Source organism: Callospermophilus lateralis, chromosome 1 (genome assembly GCF_048772815.1).
Source record: "Callospermophilus lateralis isolate mCalLat2 chromosome 1, mCalLat2.hap1, whole genome shotgun sequence".
NCBI lineage: Eukaryota > Metazoa > Chordata > Mammalia > Rodentia > Sciuridae > Callospermophilus > Callospermophilus lateralis.
Genome location: NC_135305.1, coordinates 87,761,018 through 87,781,776, shown reverse-complemented (window position 1 = coordinate 87,781,776; position 20,759 = coordinate 87,761,018). Strand labels below are relative to the sequence as shown.

At 41.2% G+C, this 20,759-nt stretch overlaps 1 protein-coding gene across 1 annotated transcript; it reads right to left on the bottom strand.

Moving 5' to 3' along the window:
• Positions 1-1,042: 1,042 nt before the first annotated feature.
• Positions 1,043-14,313, bottom strand: Ppp1r17 (protein phosphatase 1 regulatory subunit 17). The gene is made up of 4 exons (XM_076863772.2): positions 14,232-14,313; positions 10,652-10,804; positions 9,142-9,294; positions 1,043-1,122 (listed from the first exon to the last, which is right to left on the bottom strand). Exons 1-4 carry the CDS (start codon positions 14,311-14,313, stop codon positions 1,043-1,045), a joined length of 468 nt encoding a protein of 155 aa, XP_076719887.2.
• Positions 14,314-20,759: the final 6,446 nt, after the last annotated feature.

Below are 20,759 nucleotides of genomic sequence, written 5' to 3'. Positions count from 1 at the left end.
GATTTCAATATCAACTTTTCTTATTTTTAATGGTAGTTCTCGCCTTTTTCCTCATCTATTGATTGATGGATGAAATCCATTTGCAAAACTCTTCAAAGGCACTCGCAGATTGGAAGCCAGGACAGGAGCTAAATACAGACCACTGCTCACTGGCTAACACCACAATTTCCTCTCTTCTGTAACAAACTGTAAAGGAACCTAAATAAGTGAGATGTCAAAAAATACGAGAATGACCTGCATTTGGCCTTAAATTTGTAAAAAGTAAATCCATCATGAGCATTGATATTTTACCCACCATTAGTAATAACTCACTTGTGACACAATTCTCAAATGTCAGGACAACCATGGTGAAGAACTGTTGTTTTTTTTAAAAAAAAACAAAAATTAATAAGAGGATATATTGGTAAAATTTCCAGACAGACAAGTCCTCTCTGCTTCTGGCATTTTCAGCCCTGCCATGGGGGACTGGGTCAACTCTTAGAGTTCATAAATTCACCTTATAAATTCTGTTACAAGATTCTTAGGAGTGTCAAAAGAACGGGACTCTCAAGGCAGGACAGGAGAAATAAGACTCCAAAGCAATCAGTGAGTTAAGACCCAAACCTTCTTACCTCCCCAGCTGGAATAGGGAGCCCCTACTAGAACTGGTGTTTGGATGGTGAGTTCTGACTAATAGATGAACCAGCCACAAAGGATCCCCTTGGTATCCATGTTCTCTGCTCTATGAATTGATCCAGAAGATGCAGAAATGGAATCCCCGAGCTTTCCCTGTTAACTCCTAATTTGGGATGATCTGTTTCTTTTCCCATGCATTGGAAAATGAAAATGTAAGGAGTCGGAATAGAAACCAGACTCAAGAAAGAAAAAAAAAGACAGCAGAGGTGACTGGGAATCTGATGTAGTATGTCTCTTGGGGAGGAGGTGTCTAGATCTGAACGTCAGACTAGGACAAAATGCGAACAGAAACAAGTCTATTTTTTTCCCTAGGTCACCATAGGGAACCAATCTAACCTATTTACAAGTGATCTCAAGGGAAATATCTTTAAATAGCTATCTTGTCACCATCCTTTTCGTCATCTTCCACAATCGCTTTGGGTCTCTGGTCCCTGAGCAGTCTCACACCTGCAAAACAAAGCACAGAGCTGCAATTAAGTGCCTCTGCTTCAAATATTAGACAACTTTGTAGTGCAGACACAGGAGCTCAGCAACCTAGAAACGTTTAGCATCTGTGCTGAGGGAGAGGGTACTGGGTGGCCTTATTTGGCCTTCCCAAGGTGCTCAATGAGGACACCATTCTGGGTGCAAGGGGATGCAAAGCCTGGGAGTCAGAGACAATCTTCACCTTCTTTCTATGATTTCTGATCTTAAGCCTGCAGTACTATAGGATGGAAAACATGGGATTTTGGAATTCAGTTGCACTGGGCTTAGTTCAGCCACCCTCTTAATCTTATTTTACATATGAGAAAATCTAAATTTTCTCATATGTAAAATGAGAACACTACTGCTTATTATAAAGTGTTATTGGGTTAACTAAGGTAAATATAACACTTAGCAAAGAATCATACTTGTGAACAACTAAATGCATTTTTCTTTTTCTTTCTCCTCACCCCTCCCTCTCCCCACCTCTACCCCACAAAGCAACTGGTCATCCTCATGAAGTCAAGCTTTGAAATATTTTACCAACAACCAGGGAAAATATTAAGCCAAGGTGCTGGACATGCCATTTCCAAAAGTTAGTCCCAGGAAATGATGAGGTTCACATAGTTTAGAGCAAAAAGGGAAAATAAGAAAAATATAGTGAGTTTTTCCATATAACTGTATAGCTATAATTTTAAAAAGCGGCTCTTTATTTTGAGACAACTCTTTGTCTTCTTTGGAGGATTAAAATATCTTTTTCTTTTAAAAAATTTTAGACATATTAGATGATTGTTTCTTCTCATTCTTACTCAAAAAAAAAAAAAAGGTCACTATCCCTCTGTTGGGCCCCATGGTATTTTGTTCTTAAAGAATTTTCTGGTCTATGAAACTCAGAAGTCTGAATTTCTTTTCTGAGCCCAATTTTCTGGCTGATTAGCTCAGAAAAGTCCAGCCAAGGAGGTCGGGATAGTTCTGCTCACCCTATGAAGGGTCAAGTAGGATCATTTTAACAAAGGACAGTAGAACTGTGACTGAGGCCAGTCCTGTCCTCCCATTCCAGCGCCCAGTTGTGTCTTGTACCCTTGCCTTGGATCCCTCTCTCCTTCCTCTCGTAATTAGAGGCTCCAGTCCATGAAGCAGTTCATAAAGATCTAAACTTGAGGGAGGAAGCTGAGAACCACAAGATCTTTCTATAGCACTGGACTCCATTCAAAAGAGGCAAATTAATGAAAACTATGTGTTAATCTTAATGACTATTCATTTGATTCAATTCCTAGTTTGTTCAGATGGGTTCCTTACCAATTAGCTAATATTTATTGGAGGAGAAAAACAATTTCGTGAGTCTGGCTGGAACTAAGGCTTTTGCATAAATCACGTATGAAACACAGTGGGAGATATTCTCTCTGATACCAGCTGCGTGGAGGATTGGATTTTTATTTGAATTTAAGATAGCCTAGTAGGAGAATGTAGATTTAGCTATGTTGAATTCTGAAACTTTTCATCCTTCATTCCTGGATATGTCTTTATATTAAGCTCCATGTAGGTTGATTCAAAATGGGTGAGAGCCTTTATATTCCCAGGTCTTGGTACGCTTTGTGGTTACTTTGGGTATCCTTGACATAGAGTAAGATGAGAATCTGGGCCAAGAGTTGGAGGGTGGGGAGGTCCTGAGATTTCAAGGATAGGAGGAACCTACTAAATGATAAAGACTGATGCTTCCTAAAGTGGAGTGGACTACCCACAGGAGCACATGGGGTAATTTCAACTTGAAAGTGAACAACCATGCTAAGCGAAATAAGTCAATCCCAAAAACCAAATGCTGAATATTTTCTCTGAAAGGCGGATGCAAATTCACAATAAGGTGGGAGCTAAGGAAGAATAGAGGTACTTTGGATTAGACAGAGGGGAGTGAAGTGAAGGGAGGAGAAGGGGTATGGAGGTAGGAAGAATAGTAGAATGAATCAGACATAAATTATCTTATGCACATATATGATTACATGATCAGTGTAATTTACAACAGAAGAATGAGAGTTATTCTCCATTTATGTATGATGTGTCAAAGTGCATTCTACTGCCAAGTATAACTAATTATACCAAATTAAAAAAATGTGAACCACTGTTTTATATTTGTGTAGTTAAACAGTAATTTTAAAGTTTTATAATAAAGTTGTGTGTTATGATTTGGAGCTTAATTAATGTCCCTGCTAAGGTTCAGGTATTGAAGGTTTGTTCCCCAGCTGACAGCACTCTTGGGAGGAGATGGAACTTTTAGGAGGTGGGGCCTAGTGGGAGGAAGTTAGGTCATTGTGGGTGTAACCTTGAAGAGGATATTGTACACTGGCCCCTTCGGGTCCTTCTCTCTCTCTTTCTCTGCTTCCTGGCCATCATGAGGTGAGTCGCTCTATTGCACCACACCATTTGTGGCATAATATTCTGCTTTTACAGGCCCAAAGGCAGCAGAGTCAAGGACCAAGAACTGAAATCTATGAAATTTTGAGACAAACTGAATCTTTCCTCCTTTTATGTTAATTTTCTCAAGTATTTTGTCAAAGTAACAGAAAGCTAACATAGGAGCTTATCAAAATCTTGACTTCATGGCTATTACTGTTTAGGATGAGCTTTAAATCAGGAAAATATATATATATATATATATATATATATATATATATATATATATATATATATATATTACCATTACATTGTTGTTCTTGATGCTTTGGTGATTTGAAAATGACCTCTGAGGGTCAATCAGCCTTGCAGTGAGCTATTTTTGAGCAGGATCCCATGTACAGCACCATCTACAACTGATCATCCACATTATAGACATGTACCTCTGATCTATAGGAGCCAGAGAGAAGGCACCCCCTTGTCCTAACTAACCTTCTTAGAAAATATGTTATTACAAGCAAGACAGAGGAGGTGTCACTTTCAAAGGACAAGCCAGTCCCTTTCCTTTGTACAAGCACACTATTTTAATGTCTGATTCCCCTAGACTGCCAGATGTTCACAGTTTATGGACCAGTTTTCCATCAGGTTCCTCTTTCATGCTTCTAGCCAAGCTATGCTTGGCTCCATTTGCTACAGACCCCAACTCAAGACTTCCTTCTCTCTTAAGCAATGCTTGGTTACCTGGTCCTGACCAATCACCAGCACTCCCTGCCGTGAAATCATCAAGATGGGGGTCCTGGCAAACTGTGGACTAAGTTGGGAGCAAGCCTGGAGCTGGCAAGGGAGCCTGAGATACCCTATTGAGGGGCTATTCTGGCAGTTGGAACCTGTGAAATGAGCTCATTAACCTAGGAGAAGGACGGTGGTTAGCAAGAGACTTAGAAGGGAGATTGAATCCATGTCCAGTGTTCCCTTGCCAAGGGCTAATGAGAGGAGATGTCTCCAGGGTGCATTTGTCTGTGAGTTCCTCCCAACACCCTCATTAGAACCAACGTGAGTTTTTCTGAACATCTGCCGAAGGCGCTATCCTTATCAGCTTAACTAGCATTTTGATTACTGCCAAATCTTTAGATACTAAAAGGCTCTTCAAAAATACAGTACTTCAGCTAATATGCTAATAAATGCTAGAATCATACAACAATATCTATAATTGCACATACTTAAATGTAAACATTTGCTGACTCAAAAATTTCCATAATGAGTGTGGAGTCTATGGCCATAAAGCACCCTTCCAACCCTTACACATGCTGCAGTATTTGATAAACATTTTTGATTCAATGGGGAAGCTGTTAATTGGGGATTTAGGTAGTGGCATATAGGCAACATCCATTGCCAAGGGATCAGAGTTTAATCAATTAGGAAGTTCCCTGAATCAGCAGGTTTGCATAAAGTAGGAGAATTCTCATCTTCAGAAATTGTTTGACCTATCTCAAAGAATATAAGATTAAACAGAAAATGAAGAGGAACTAACATTTATTGAGGACTTTCAATATGCCAAAAACTCTGCTATGTGCTTTGACACTTTATTTAATAGTGTTCTCAGTGCTTTGAGATAGACTTTAGGAATGGATGAAATATAAAAAAGGTTCTTAGTTGTGTTCATTTTTCAGAGCTTTGGAGGTACTAAGGAGCAGAACCAGAGAGGAAATCTAGAGTTTTCTTGCCTTCAAAGCCCATGAAAAATTTTATGTAGTCAGATGGCTCCCTGCCTGTTAATATTTTTTTTTTCTCTCTACTAACTCTGTGGTAGTAAAATAAACACAAGAATGGGTAGAAAATAATCAGTCTCTATCAGGTACTGCAGAATCATGATTGACAGGTAGAATATCAAATCAGCAGATAATTATGGAACACTGCTATATAGAAAGGATTGGACTAGCTGATATCAAGGTCAACACTGGAAACATAAGGTGATTGAATCACAACCCAGTCCTCATGAATTCAGCAAACAAGTTGTTGACATAGGTCAATTTACATAACAGGTATAATAACAGTAATGAGAACAAAAGACCATACTAACAACAATGGCAGAGTCTTGGGTATTTGCATGCCCATGTCTAATGGAGAGTTAGTTCGGAAAAGAAAAAGTCATCTTGGACTTGAAAAGATGGGTTAACAGAGGCTTTGAGTTGGCTGAGGTCACTGGGACCTGGACTGGGGCAGCTGGGGGAAAACGTATGTCAGTTTGAGGGTCAGTAAATGTGGGAACGCAGCATGGCTGAGCAGGAGTAGACTTTCCCACCCATCCTTGGTCCATTTCTCCTGAGAATTGTCTATGTGCTCCACACTACCTTGCCTCGCTCTGTCCCTTATTTGCAAATGAGAAAGCATGTGTTATAGTCTGTATCTTTATTTCCTTCTCATTTGATTTAAGGACAGAAATATTTAACAGAGCCAAAAAAATAAAAAAAAAAAAAACAAAAAACAAGAAAATCGATTTAAGTCATACACAATTCTAAAGTAGAATTTCCCATATTGCAGCATAACCTATAGAATGAGTAGACTAATAGGAAACAGGAAAAAAAAATCATGGCAATGGATCAGAGTTTGCTCATCTGGGTTACATAAGTCAAAATGATTACTTTGATGCAAGACTTATCAGATATTTTATTATTGCATCAACGGATGCAGCTCTACCATGGAAATATCACCATGTAACAACTCCTTCTTCCTTTGGTTAAGTGTTGGAATGGATAAATTGTAACTATTGGCTATTATTCTTAAGTCAGTTACACCAAGGTCTCTGGACTCCTTTTCCAATAGCAAATCTACTGTGAAAGAAGAAAGAATTTTGCCCCTGGCTTGCTCTCCGTGTACCCGTTAGAGGCTGGAGAGCGGCTTCTTCCTTCAAGTCCTGCATGAGGTAGGAGAGTTGTGCTCAGCCACCTCTGTTGACTGAAGTAAAAGACAAATGAGGGAAGGAAGAGGCTAATGCAGATTCTGCCTAGGCAAGTGATACAAGGAGTCACGGGAACCATCCTTCTCTCTGAGCAAGTTATCTCGTGGTTTACAATTTGCCTACCTGTGAGTGAGTTTTGGAAAATGTGTGTTAATTCTGCTTCAGGACCAAATATTTAGTTATTATATTCCCCTACCTAGAATATACACTCAGGGAAGACAAGAACTTTTCTTTTAGTTTTGTTTTCTAATGTATGTCTAGCACTCCCAACAGTGCCTAGCGCATAGTAGGTTCTCAATAAATACTGAGGGAGTAAAGGCTAAAGACTTTGCCACTTGTGGTCACTTGAACTCATCACTTTGGCTCAAATACTCTTCGCCCAGTTATTCCCATGGTACTCTCCCACACTCCCCATTCAGGTCTCTGTTTCTGTGTCCCCTCATAAGAGAAGTCTTCCCTGCATCCCTACTCAGAAAGCAGTCTCTAGCTCTCTCCCTCTTTCCATACCCACCTTTACTTTTCTTCCTAGCATTTATCCCTAGGAGAGATTCTATTGTCTCTTTGTACGATTATGATTATGATTACCATTTTGGTACCAGGGATTGAATCCAGGGACACTTTACCACTGAGCCACATCCCCAGCCCTTTTTATATTTTATTTAGAGATAGGGCTTCACTAGGTTCCTCAGGCTGGCTTTGAACTCCTGCCTCAGCCTCCCGAGGATTATAGGCATGCACTATTGTGTCTGGCTAACTCTATGATGATTGACTTTCTTGCAGTATTAGTGCCTAGAACACAGCAAGGATTTAATAAATATTCATTAAAATACTGAGGGTTGTTTGAGGATTAGACTTCTGCCTGTTCTAAACTTCTTGTGTTATCAGTATAATTTATTATGTTAAAAGATTACATGTAGTCAGAGCTCAGAAAGGCTGGTCACTAGAAATGTGTGTGGATATAAGTGTGTGTGTGGGGTGGGGTTGGGGAGAAATACTGCTAAACATGACCAGGTGGGATCACATACATTTTGATATATAAGTAAGTAGGTAAGTGGTGAAGAAGGAAGGATGGATGAAAGGAAAAAAAAAGAGTTGGAAAGAGAGGATGAGTGGGATGAAAGGAAGGGAAGGACAGAGAACACAAATTTCGTGGAACTTGGGACTCGTCTCTCTAGCTTGCCTGGATATCTAAAGGCCCTGACCTCGTTTGTCATGGTGTCTTTTTCTGAAATGTCTTTTTCCTCCTTTATTAAATTAAATAATGGAATGCTGGGTGTGGTGGTGCACACCGGTAATCCCAAGAGATTGAGGCAAGAGGATGGAGAGTTCAAAACCAGCCTCAGCAAAAGTGAGGCGCTAAGCAACTCAGTGAGACCTGGTCTCTAAATAAAATAAGAAACAGGGCTGGGGATGTGGCTTAGTGGTCGAGTGCCCCTGAGTTCAATCCCCAGTACCCCCTCCAAAAAAAAAAAATTAAACAATGGAAAACTCTTAATAACAATCAAATCTTATCTCCTTCCAAAAGTGTAACTTCTGCATTCCTATGATGCTAGAAGTCCAAACTACCCCACAGTATAGTAAAAACCTGGTTAAAGCCAGAGAGGCTTGGGTTTGAACTCCAGCTGTTCTACCTAGTAGTGTTTAACCTTGATTGATTCACTTATTTATCTGGTCATTCTATCATTAGTCGAACCAGTTAATCAGCCATCCTTCTATCCATCCTTCCATCTATCCATCTCATCCAGGTAAGACTTTAAACCGTCTGACAAGTGAATTAAATTGTCTCTCTGTTTCTCTTCTATAAAGGGAGGTAAAAGCTACTCTGTTACATTACTCAGTAGACTTTTTAAAATTCATGATACAAGCCATATCTAACATTTTGTGGGTTCTCAGTAAATATTAGTACATCTCCCACTTGCTATTCTCCCTACAAAACCATCTGTATCTCTCTCTCTGTCTCTCTCTCTCTGTCTCTCTCTGTCTCTCTCTCTCTGTCTCTCTCTGTCTCTCTCTCTTTCTCTCTCTCTCTCTCTCTCTCACACACACACACACACACACACACACACACACACACACATTCTCACACTCTAATCATCATGAGTGTACACATTTTATTTCCTAACTTGCATTTAAAGTTCTCAGGGACAAGAACTATACCTCATACAGAGTCTCCCTTATAGCCTGGGATTATAAACACAGATCAGTAAGGTTTTCTATTGGATACATAATAAGATAGCTATCAGTATTTCTGCATTTCTCTTTCTTTCCTCCCTTCCTCTCTCTCCTATTTTGAGAACTTGGTCAATTAGTCCATGTGACTTGGGAGGATCAGCCATCAGTTACTGGACACACGATCCACTTGAGACGAGGAAAGGTATTTCACCAGTTCTCAAGGACCCACTGACATTTCTGTTTCATTGGCTCAGTGAATTTGACCAGCTCTGCTGAAGCAGGAGCAATCTCCGAGCCTCTGGCATCTCCAGGTCGTCCCCCAGGGAACTGCCAATGAAGATAAATCTGAGAGGCAGCAGTAAATGTGACTCCTCCCTAGAGCACTTGGGCAAGACTGAGCTTGCTGGGCAAGGACAAAGGCCATGTCCCAGCACCTCCAGGTGGTCAGGCTCCCGACCCATTCCCACCACCTCCTGCTCTTTTACCTGCTGCATAGTGGGGCACGTGCAAGGCAGGTGTGTCTTTTCTCCTTGGCCTTTTCTGTTCCAGGTCAGAGTTATGAAGAGCTGGGTTTATTTTGCCCTTTGGACGTCTGTCCTGAACATCATATCTTTTAATTAGATGTTCTGAAATCACACCTGCATGGTTAGGGGAACAGAGAGACAGAAGCAGGGTCAAGTGAACATATCCTATTAGAAGGGTTGTGCATAAACACAGCACATATACCTGGTGAAGGTAGTCAAGGTTGCTTTCCCAAACTTATTTTAATAAATGAAGTTTCCTTAGTGTAAGAATAATACTTATGCAGACTGCACTAGGAACATCCTCTATACAAAGGGGTTTGCATGCCTGATTTCATTTTAGCCTCATAAATCCCTGAGGGATTTAGTATTACCACCACCATGATCTACCTAAGATGATAGGTGAGATAAAGAAAGGGCTCAATTTATTCCATTTCCTAGGTGTTGGACGGGGATTGAGCCTGGATTTTTTTTTGTCTCCAAAGCTCATCTTCCTTAGCCAGGGGGGTCATTTTCTGTTCTGCAAGTTCTGTGCCTCACACTTCCACCCTTAGACCTTAATTATTGCCCTACCTCACCTACTTGCCTTCTCACCTCTGTTCTGCAGGTGAAAATTTTCTCCATCATTTAATAATGCTCTAAAAATCAGAACTCACTACCCAGACTCGGTTTCCCTGGTTCTTAATTAGAACTTCCATTTTGATGTTCCTTCCTTTTCCTTTACTAACAGTGCTGGAAATCAAACCCAGGGCCTCAGGCATCCTAGGCAAGTGCTCTACAACGGAGTTCCATCCCAGCCTGTGATGTTTCTTCTCACTACAGATTTCAGGTGTGTCTGCACTGTTATTTCTTACACATGAAAGTTCCTTCCTAGAAATATGTTTCATTTATTTTGTACTCCCTCAAAGTATGTCGTGAATAGAAATGACATTAAGGAAATGACCAAGAGTGAAGGAAAAAGAGACCAAGCAAATAAAGTTTTTGAGCATAAAAGGGAGTGTCACATGTCACATCTAAGGTCTCATAGAGAGACATGTTAGTTGTTCATCAAACTGCTCCATGTTTTTCCTGGACATGGAGCTGGATTATATTTCCAGCCTCCTTTGTAGTCAGGTGTGTCCTGTGATTGTCCCACTGCCATCTCCCCACTAATCCTCCTTTCCGATGCCTTATGCCTGCTGGATGTTGATGAGCATGATGGCTTTGGAAGTTTGTGGTGGCTTTATTCACTGTCTGTTGATAATATCAGAGCCCATCAGCTGGACCCCCAATGACTGGAGCAGAGCATGCCTTTCTGTCCCCAAAGTCCACTCTCAGTGAGTGAAAAATACTGTATTATAAATATAGTTCTGTTTTAATCCACTATTATTTTATTTAAATACCCAATATTTAAAGAGAAATGTGTTAGGACCAACATGGTCCATGGAGGTGGTTCCCCTTCACAGCTGTGGGAGGTGGCTGCGCTGTGCGTTACCTGGTATAAAAGGCGGGATGTGCAGGGCGGGTGTATCTTTCCGCCTTGGTTTTTTTTGGTCTGACTCAACATTCAGGTTGGTCTGTGTGTTCTTCCCCTTTCTTGGCTTCTTTTTGAGATCACAGTCCTTAATGAACTGGTCTGAAAGATCATCTGCTTTTGACAGGATATGAAGCAAAAAAAAAAAAAAAAAAAAAGAAGAAGAAGAAGAAGAATATAACATGAGTAAGGGTTAGTCCCACACTGGGAGCAGAGGTCATTTGTTCTGAAAAAGGAAAATGTTTATTATTTTTGCCTCTTCCACAGAGGACTTGAGTCGACTTACAGAATGGTCTACTCAAGTATAGACTAGAATAGAGAGAAAGGAAAACTGGAATTCTGTGAAACCCCCAATTAAGAGAATTTGAAAAGCAAGACAAAGAAGAACTTCAAAATATGGTTGTGCAGACCTCAGAGTGGGTTTGCGTGGGTATGCATTGTTTCTGACGGGGTAGGCTCTCTGTGCTAATGCTCAATTTCCTTTGCCCAAGGCTTGCTCTCTTTAGACACCCCAAGGGTCAGCGTGGAATCTGCAGCTCCCTTGATCTTAGGAGTTTCCCTGAGGTTCTCAGTAAATTCTCGACTCTCTTTCGTTTCTGGGACAGCCTTGTCGTCCTGATGGCCTGGGCACCTCTCCTATTTGCCCATCCTAGCCCCAGCCCTTTTGTCTTCTTCTGCATCTCTTTCTTTTTCTCAGTCCCCTCAGGACCTCAGGAGAGCCTTTGGAGTCCTGCGGCTACCTCACTTCCATCAGATCATCACTCCTGGCCCCTGAAGGCTGTTACTGCTCTCCTTCATCCTTCTCTGTCACCAGCCCTCATTCACTGCTCCCAGTGATTCATCTGTTGCTCTATTCAGCATCTTCCCAGACATTAGGGAGTAGATGCTTTCATGCAATTTTATCCTCAATGGCTTCTCCCTTCAATAAGTGCTTGTTGAATGAGAATCAGCCACCCCACGTCCAAGTCCTAACTCTCTCATTTGCCAGTTGTGGGAGCGTGGTTTTAATTTGTAGGAACTTTAATAGTCTCTCAATACTTAAAGCAAGGATAATATTAAATCAGTGTGTGAATGTGTGTGTGTGTGTGCGTGTGTGTATGTGTGTTTGCTCATGTTAGCAAAGCATCTGATACATTTATATATTCCACATGTTTTAATAAAATGTTCCCTCTGCCATGGCTCAGCCCCTAAAATTCCATCAGGCCCAGAAGAAGGCCCCCTTCATCAGTCTTTCCATGCAAACTCCAGGCCTGTGTGTCCTTTCTCATTTTCTGAATAGTCACAGAATTTTGCTCAGGTAATACCTTCAAAGTTGTTAAAGTTGACAAATGATGAAGCCTGAGCATGAATCAGCAGGAGGCCTCTTCTGGCCATAGAAATGAAGACGAAGATGGGTGAGGAATTTACTGACATAGTTTTGATTTGTGCAGGTCTTCTCTTCCCTTTTTTAATGATAGCATCTTGTCTGTCATCTCCTTAGCAGCAATAATTAAATGTTTGCTGAATATATGTTTGAATGAATGGACTTCAACATGTTTAGTGTAAGGAGATATTCTGTTAGGATTCAAAGAAGCAAATTCCACAAAAACAACCAGGTTATTTGTCCTCTCTGGAAACTCCGAGGCCTGACCTGAATGCAGTCTGGCTAGATCTACGAATGTGAAGGAACATGGGGGACATTCAGAGGTTAACTGGGTCTTTCAGATCCCTGCCTCTCCCTCCCTCTCCTCTTCCCTCTTTCCCCTCCTCTCTTTCTCTTTCCTTCTCTGTTTCTTTTTTCAGTAAAATATTCAGATAAATTTCTTGGAAACATTGAAAATTAAGTAGGTCAAATCTCTTCATTTTAGTTTGTGGATCTGGACATTTGTGGATCTTTCATTTGTTCATTTATAAAATCAATGTTTATTAAGCTCCTAGTGTATTATCAGGGCTTGCTAGAGTCTAGGAATAAAAAGGACAAGTAGATTGTTCTTGCCTTCAAGTTTTATGGTTTATTGGGCAAACAATAGAAACAATTGTTTCTAAAACAATTATCTTTAGTTTTAGAAAATTCAATATGCCTGAGGAAACCACCATCCCTTGGTAACCATACGTTAGTATGCCTGTATTATCAAAAGGTCACTATACATAACCCCCAAATCAAATAACATTATTTTCCTCAGTCACATGCATAGTAATAAACATTTCCTTTGCCTAAAAGATTTTGATAATTTCATCCAATCATCTCCATTTAATAAACATTTATTGAAGTCATACTACATATGAGGCATTGGATTATACGAAGTTTATATATACAATAAAAAGGTTGTAAAGGAGCCTTTACTGAGTATCACCGTGTCATTCCAGCACACAAGATTGGCCAGCATTTTTTCTGATTCATCTCTGCCTGTGTTTTCCTGGTTGTTAAAAACACTACTATCATTCCTGAACACACCATCTCATTTAATTCCAAAAGAAGCCTCCCAAAACAGTGTACTATTAATCCCCAATTTGCAGATACGGAAAATAAGGTTCAAAATGTCAAATAAAAGGCAGAAGGGGACACTGATGGCAGGTTATGGGATCAGAATTAAACCTGGGCTCTTGGAATTGTGAGTCTTCATATGCCTGGTTAAAAGAGCAGTTCTTAAAACATGTTCTCCCACAGCACAGTTAATTTCTCCCATATTGTACATACCATAGGTAGGAATGAATGAATTACTGAATGAATGAATGTTGCTTAGAATGGGTGTTGCCCAGCTGTGGGGTCTCTGGGGGTGCAGCCTGGCAATGTACCTGTCAGGGGTGTGGGCCACCCTTTGACCCTAAGGCACTACTCTGCACAAGTACATAGAGCAAGACATTTGCTTCAGTTTATACTTTAACTTCAATTGCATTTTTCCCCACTTTTGGAGAAATTCTGAACATAAAATATCTTGATGGCAAATGGGGAGTGGGAAGAGGAGGGGGGAGTTATAACCGGGCGAGGCATAAACAAAGGCTATGAATATGCAAAAGGCCCATCCATCAAAAGTCTGAGTGTCTCATTTTTAGAAATGGGTAGAGGCAGAAATGTTTCTGGTATTTTCATTACAAAGGTTATGCAAAAAGTCAGTTCTGGAAAGGAAACAGATTGACAATAAAACAGAAAAAGGCTATTTAAAATTCTGTCTTGATAGGCAAAGAGAGATATTTGAAATATTTTATTGGCACTGCACATGGGGTGTAAGTGTGCCGGGAAATACTGGAAACAACCTCTACTGCCACATCCCATTTATTGCCTCAAAAATGCTTTGCCTGGGACTCTAGCAGACCCACAAAAGAGGACAATGCTTCCTCTTTCTCTCTCTCTTTAATAAACCTGTCCCCAGTGCTTCAGCTAATATTTACATGGCAGACCCCACAGACCCATGGCTATTTGCCCGTCCAGCTGGTGTTGGCTGTCACCAGAAGGCACAGTCTATCAGGTTTCAGGGGCCTCTTTTCTGACTTGCCTGCAAGCCGTATGGCAGAGACACCCCTTTCTGACTTCCATGACTGACATTCACAGTGGAGCACTTACCCAAGTGGCTGTAACAAGGGTCTAGTTTGTCTAGTCTGTCTTCTGAGAGCTCCAGGGGCTGCATTTGCTCAGTGGACATCATCAAAGGAGAGCGGGTGTGCTTCTTATACTACAGGTGTGTAAGAAACAGTCCATTAAGTGTGCCCTTGGCTCATACACTCATTCACTTATTAAATAAATATATTTTTTGAGCACTATTATTTCCCAACTCAATCTTATTTTTTAAGACTGCTTCTTATACTTAAGTATGAAACTTTAAGCCCAAATAAGATGGATCATACACCCACCCATGCAGGCACAATTTATTTGCTACTTGTCATATATCAAATGCTCAGTATTTTTCCTCTTTCAGAGGCATTTTAAGAGTTTCAGAATAAATACCTTGACTGATTCTGAGTTAGAAATGTTAGCTCAGAGTTATAGAAAATCTTTTTTTTAAAATTTTAAATTTATTTATTCATTCTAATTTGTCATACAAGACAGCAGAATGCATTTCAATTCATAGTACATATATATATATATATATATATATATATATATATATCACAATTTTTCATGTCACTGGTTGTTCAGAGTCACACCATTTGTGTCTTCATATATGTACTTAGGGTAATAATTTCCATCTCATTGTACCATCTCTCCTACCCCCTCTCTTCCTCTCCCTCCCCTTTGCCCTATCTAAAGTTCCTCCATTCCTCCCATGCTCCCCCCAGATCCCCATTATGGATTAGCATCCACATATCAGAGTAGAAAATCTTGATTGAACTTCACCTGTATTTTGTCAGCTGAGTCCTGCAAAGTAGGATTATGTCTATTTGACAGATGAAGAAACTGAGGCTCACAAAGTATACCTAATTTACTTAGTCATGCATCTATTAAATTACCAAGCCTAGATCCAAATCTAGTTCTACAGACTTCACTAGACACATCTCTTAAAAACAAAGTGAATTACTGAATTCAAATTTAACCAGGCTTCTAGTTTTCCACCATTCTATCTCATAACTATAAAGTAATGAGACTGCTTCCCAGTCCATATTATGAGGGTGATAGAGTTGTGCCAGGAGAAAATTTAGGCCTCAGATGGATCGTCATTATTTTCTCCCTAGGGATTCCTGACATGAGAGCAAATCTGTCTGCCTCCCCTTATCCTCCATCTTTCCTGAACCACAAATCCATTTGAACTTCCAGAGCCATTAGATATAGTCATTGCCCGGGAGGAGTGATAATCCAGAATGGACATGCGTCAGGACTGAATGAAAAATGCATTAGCTGAGATTTATAGGAAATCTTCATTAGAGACTGTTCAAATTCTGTTTCTGAAGTTCCTTTCTGAGGTTCTCTGATAATTAGTACTCTGGTCCTACCATAGCAAGAATGGTGGGGGAGGAACAAATAAGATTAAATTGGCTCAGCTGATCATCTTCTCTTGAGATTTTCTGGACCTGCCGTGTGCAGAGGAACACAAAGACCAATTGTGCTAACATTTCAAGCTCATAGAATAAGTTCGACTCAGTTGTCTTCTGAGGAATTAGCCAGTGTTCTCAGGAAAGGCTGGAGGGCCTCTCCCCCTGTGAGCTGAGATCATTGCATAGCAGATGGAGCCATTAACTGATCACTTGAGCCTGGCTTTTAGTGTCACTCGGGGCACTATGTGAATTTCAGCAGAAATCAATGCCGACCATTGTTCTTAATGTATATATAGACATGGCCAACTCCCCGGGACCATAAAGAAGTGTGCTGTTGTCTCGGGTAGCCCCTACCTCCATCTTTAATGATGAGAAGAGCTATGGGAAACCACTCAGAAGGGGGCTCTGTGCTGAGGTCTCAAGGAAAAGTTACAGCCTCAGATGGAGAACTTTGCACCTAATTAACCCATCTTTCTCTTCTCTGGGAAGTCATGGGTCCAGTCATAGACATAGCAGAAAATCACCCCAGGGAAGATTTGATGCAAATAGTTATGCACTCCTGGTCAAAGCCATCATTTGATCTTGGAGTTCTGGTCTTATTTGGTGATTGTTCTTCTTCCCCAACTTAAGGTAGCCCTTCTTCATGCTTGGGTCACAAGGCTGCCCCCAGGTGTCCAATAGCTGATTATTTAATTTGAACACAGGCTTTCAAGTCAATAAACCTAGATTAAATCTCAGCTCAGTTAGTAACTAAAAAGCTATGTGACTTTGATGAAGTTGCTAAATATTAATGATGAGGTGAGGGTAAATGGAGCCCCAGCCCAATATAGTCATTTTTACCCTCTCTCCCTGGAAGCTATGATGAAAATTGCAAGACTAGCTTCTTTGTTATACCCCTATAGACTGATGCTCAGGGACATACGGGCCTCTCTTCTCTGCCCCCTCCACCCCCCCCCCCACACACAATTGCCATTTTTACTTAGTTTTCTTATTTGTAAAACAGAAATAATAACTGCCTCATAGAGTTCCTATGTAGTTCACTGCTTAGCACATTGTACTCGCTCTTCAAGAGATGATAGCTCTTATCATGTGCCATTTTCTACACCTCACTAGATAGCTGTGTATGTGGAAAATTCTAAGAAACAATTGAACCTTTTGTTCTCAACAATTCAAATGCAGTTTCATCCCAACGAAGCAGCCCTGACAGCACCAGAGCAGAGAGGGAAGAACCTGCCCCAGGTCCATCAGTTCCACACATTAGAGGGCCCCGGACATGCTAGGGCAGCTAGAGATTCCTCATGAGACTGACAGGGGCTACCTCTGCAAGGCAGCCTGTATCGTCCATGGGGAAAACAAACACTGTTTTAAATCAGTGGGAACCAGCAGGACTATTGGCGAGAGGGGTTGAGAGAGGATTTCCAGATTTGAGATTCAAAAATATTTTCTATCACAAAAATTTCTCATGTTTGGTGGAACCCATTCTGCCCATGGGGTTATGTCATTGTGACCTTCCTGTCAGAAACTCCATAGGGAACAAGTACTTGGAGGGCAGAGCTATTTGGAATGTGTACCCTCTTATTGATCATTGCCACTGTACTTGCCTGTTGAATGTCAGTTTGAGGCCACCACCTGCTCCACTCCCCACTTGCCTTCTCAGAGAGAAGGGTGCTCTTTACGAGCAAACCATTGTAAGACCTGAGCCTATTTCTTGAACTAAGAAAGAGGATATTTCTAATTCCAGCTCTCGACTCTGCCCTGCTTTCCTCTTTGATTCACTCTCCCCTCCAAGCAGGCATCATACAGGGACCTGCCCTAGTCACGTGATCCAGGGAAGTGTCCATCATCTTCCTTAGCAGCTTCCTATCATTTGGGGACTTGGGAGGTACCAGTTCCCTTTATATCTAAGGTTCTCTGTGTCTTCATATTGCATCGCAAAAGCTAGGGCGTTCAGTGGAACTTGTTGACGGAGACTTTACCTTTGGGATTGTTCCATAATTGTCTCTAATAGAAAGATTTGTGACCCTTCATTATCTCTTGCCTTTTCTGGTTCAGCGTGGTCTCTGAATTTTAACACTGACACAGTGGTGGCTTGTCCTGCTCTGTAATTGTCAATTTGAGGCCACCTACCCTCACCTGATGAGCTTGAAGTCAAATTTGCTGTGGAAATGAGGGCATTTTTATTTTGTAATACCCCCAAGGGGCCTTAGGGAGCACCAGGGATTGCACACATTATTTCTGCAGCTAAATATGAATCTTCACACTGAATGGCAGCAAGCACAGACCCTATGAAGATTCCAATCCTTCCAGGTCAGGTTTGGCTACCAAATAACTTTATGTTGAGCTTCACACAAACAGCATCAGATTTTTTTTTTTTTTGGTTTTCAGAAATTTTCACATTTCTTAATTAGAGAATAAAGGATTGTGGATCTGTACTCTTTTCTTGGGTGTTGGTTTGGGAGAATGAGCAAAGCATGTACAAGAAAGAGATCAGGAGTTGTGATTTCAGGATCTGAGGAGGGTTTGTAGGGCCCCAGATGCTAAACTCTTACAACTTCCTGACTAATCCTTTTCCCAAGAGACAAAGCCTTTCTTTTCACAGAGACACTTGTAAAAGCAAATAGGACTGAGAGAGGAGATCTATAAACAGATGTCACAGTTCTCAGCAAATGTTAATGGCAGAGGTCACCTAACCTTTTGAGAAGAGCAACTGAAAGGGCTAAGGAACTGGATGCCTGGGCAGGATCCCCAAGAAGTTGCCGGAGGGCAATCCAGCCTGCAGAAACTTGAGGACCTGTTTTGCTGAGACCAGCTTCTATCATCTCAGGCTAGTTTTTTTTTTTTTTTTTTTTTTTTCCCCAGGGGGATTACATGCTATCTCTGCAGCTGCAGGAGATTAGTGAGTTCAGTTTTGAGGTCAGAAGTTGATCTGGGAACTTTTTCTTTTGAGTCTCAGTAGCTTTCTCAGTTGGATGTAAGAATATACGGCTTAACTCATGGGCAGAAAATTCCTCTCTGTAAACCTCGGATGCTCGGAGGCAGAAGCAAATGCTGGGTTGCTTGTCCCTCTTTAACTTGGTGAATTTGGGAAATCCATGTGTTCTCTTGAAAAACTTAGCTTTCACATCTGTAAATAGGGGATGCTAGTGCCTGAGAGTATTAATAATATAATATGCGGATAGCACCCAGCCCAGGACCCAGCACATGCTAACACTATCATGAGCCTGAGCTGCCTTCTTTGTACTCTTAGTCTTGTGATTATGATGCCTACATCTATAACTATCTAAATTGATTTTCAGAATAATTTCACTCCACACCTGGCCTTCTCTAAAGCTGTTAATAAGATTAGAACGTTTCAAGGCACAAACCAATGGCAGAACACCCACTTTCAGATCTTGGGAACATAGCGATTCTCTGTAGCCAGTGGATACTTGGGTGAGATGATGGTATTTTAAAGAACATCCTAAAAGTAATCAGGTCTAGATGTACTTGATGCAATCAAAAGTTTCAACAATGACAACCATCACCCAATGTGCTCTCTGGTTAATGCCCCCTCTGGCTATGTATAATTCATATCCTTTGCTACCCCCCTCTCTTTAACCTTAGAAATTCAGGCCAAAGAGTACGATGTTTAAAAATCAAATTTGTTCACTGAGAAGACCTAAATCCACAGTATTCCTCAAGGAGTGACTTGAAGTAGGGCATGCAGATGGTTTTGGATAAGTGTACTTTGCCCAGCCTGATAAGCTGAGACTCCTTGTGCTGTGTGAATACGCAGACACACACAATGCTCATCTTAAAACTTTACAATGTAGTTTTCGAGGGTACAGGCTTTCACAAAACTCAGGACCCCACGTCCCTTGGAAAAAATGACATGAAAGTAATGACTTCTGTTCCCCACCATGCCTCAGCTTAGCCATGCTCCATATAAAGCCCAACCCCAGTGCCACCAGCTACAACCTTCTTTGTCCCAGCAACCACAAAGAAGCTGTAACTTATTGGAAACTTGCTTTGCTCATCACAAAAGTTTGTCGAGAAAAAAATCCAAAGCACTTACCAATCGGTGAGGGCCCCGGGATGAGAAGGCCAGAGACTAGGAGGAGGCTTTCCTATTCACTGAGGCTGGCTGGCTGCTCTGCAGCAGAGGCTGCTGCTGCCCCGCTCCAGCTCCTCTTATCTAGGGACCAGCTGCTGCTGTTGCTATGGGGATGCTCTGTTTCTCAGGCGCCAGGGCAAGGGGGATGGAGAAGGAGAGAGGACTAACCTCGCCTTAGCGGGCACTGCTCTCAACAGCAATAACTGAAGATTAGAAAAGTACAATGCACCAAATCCTGCTTTAGGTTTCCAGTGTGCAAACCAGAGAAATTCCGACGAAGCAATTACATCCTTAAACCCCCCTAACAATCCAGCAATAGTTTTATATTTTCTTTTTTTGCCTGATATTGCAAATATGGAAACTGAGGCATAACCTAACGGTGATACAGCAAATTTTAAATTGACCTTCAAATCAATTTAAATTTCAGTTCAGCAGACTTTTGACCACTCCTGCTGCATCTTAGAATAATATGATGATAAGTAAAGGAAAAGTAATAATAGCAATCGCTATTATTGTTGACATGGTGTTAATATTCCCATGCATCAGGTACTTTTTCAAACTCTTCACATGTATCAACTCATTTAATACTCAAACAACCGTGTGAGATGAGACCCATTATATTGATGAGGAAGCTGGGACTCAGAGTGATCAAATCATCTGCCCTAAGTCTCACCACTACTAAATGCCAGGGTTGGGGTTTGAACCTGGCAATTGGATGCTAAGTTCATGCTTTTAACCACTTTGCAACACTGCTCACCGGTGCATTCCAAATAGCACAACGGCAAAGAAGGCAACTCTTTACTATGCAGGTTGGGACGGGGAAGCCAGGAAAAGTTGGCTCCTTCAAAGGAACTGAACCAAATGTTCCAGTATTAGGAATGCACATGTGGTATGCACCCTTTGGAGCCAAAGAGTGCCTAAGCAAGGGTGCAGGGGAGGAAAGCTTGCTATGAGCTATCTGTGCTGATTGGAGGAGCTGCAGTTCACAGTCATTGCTCTGGGCATCTTTATGCAGTGAGGACAGTCCCA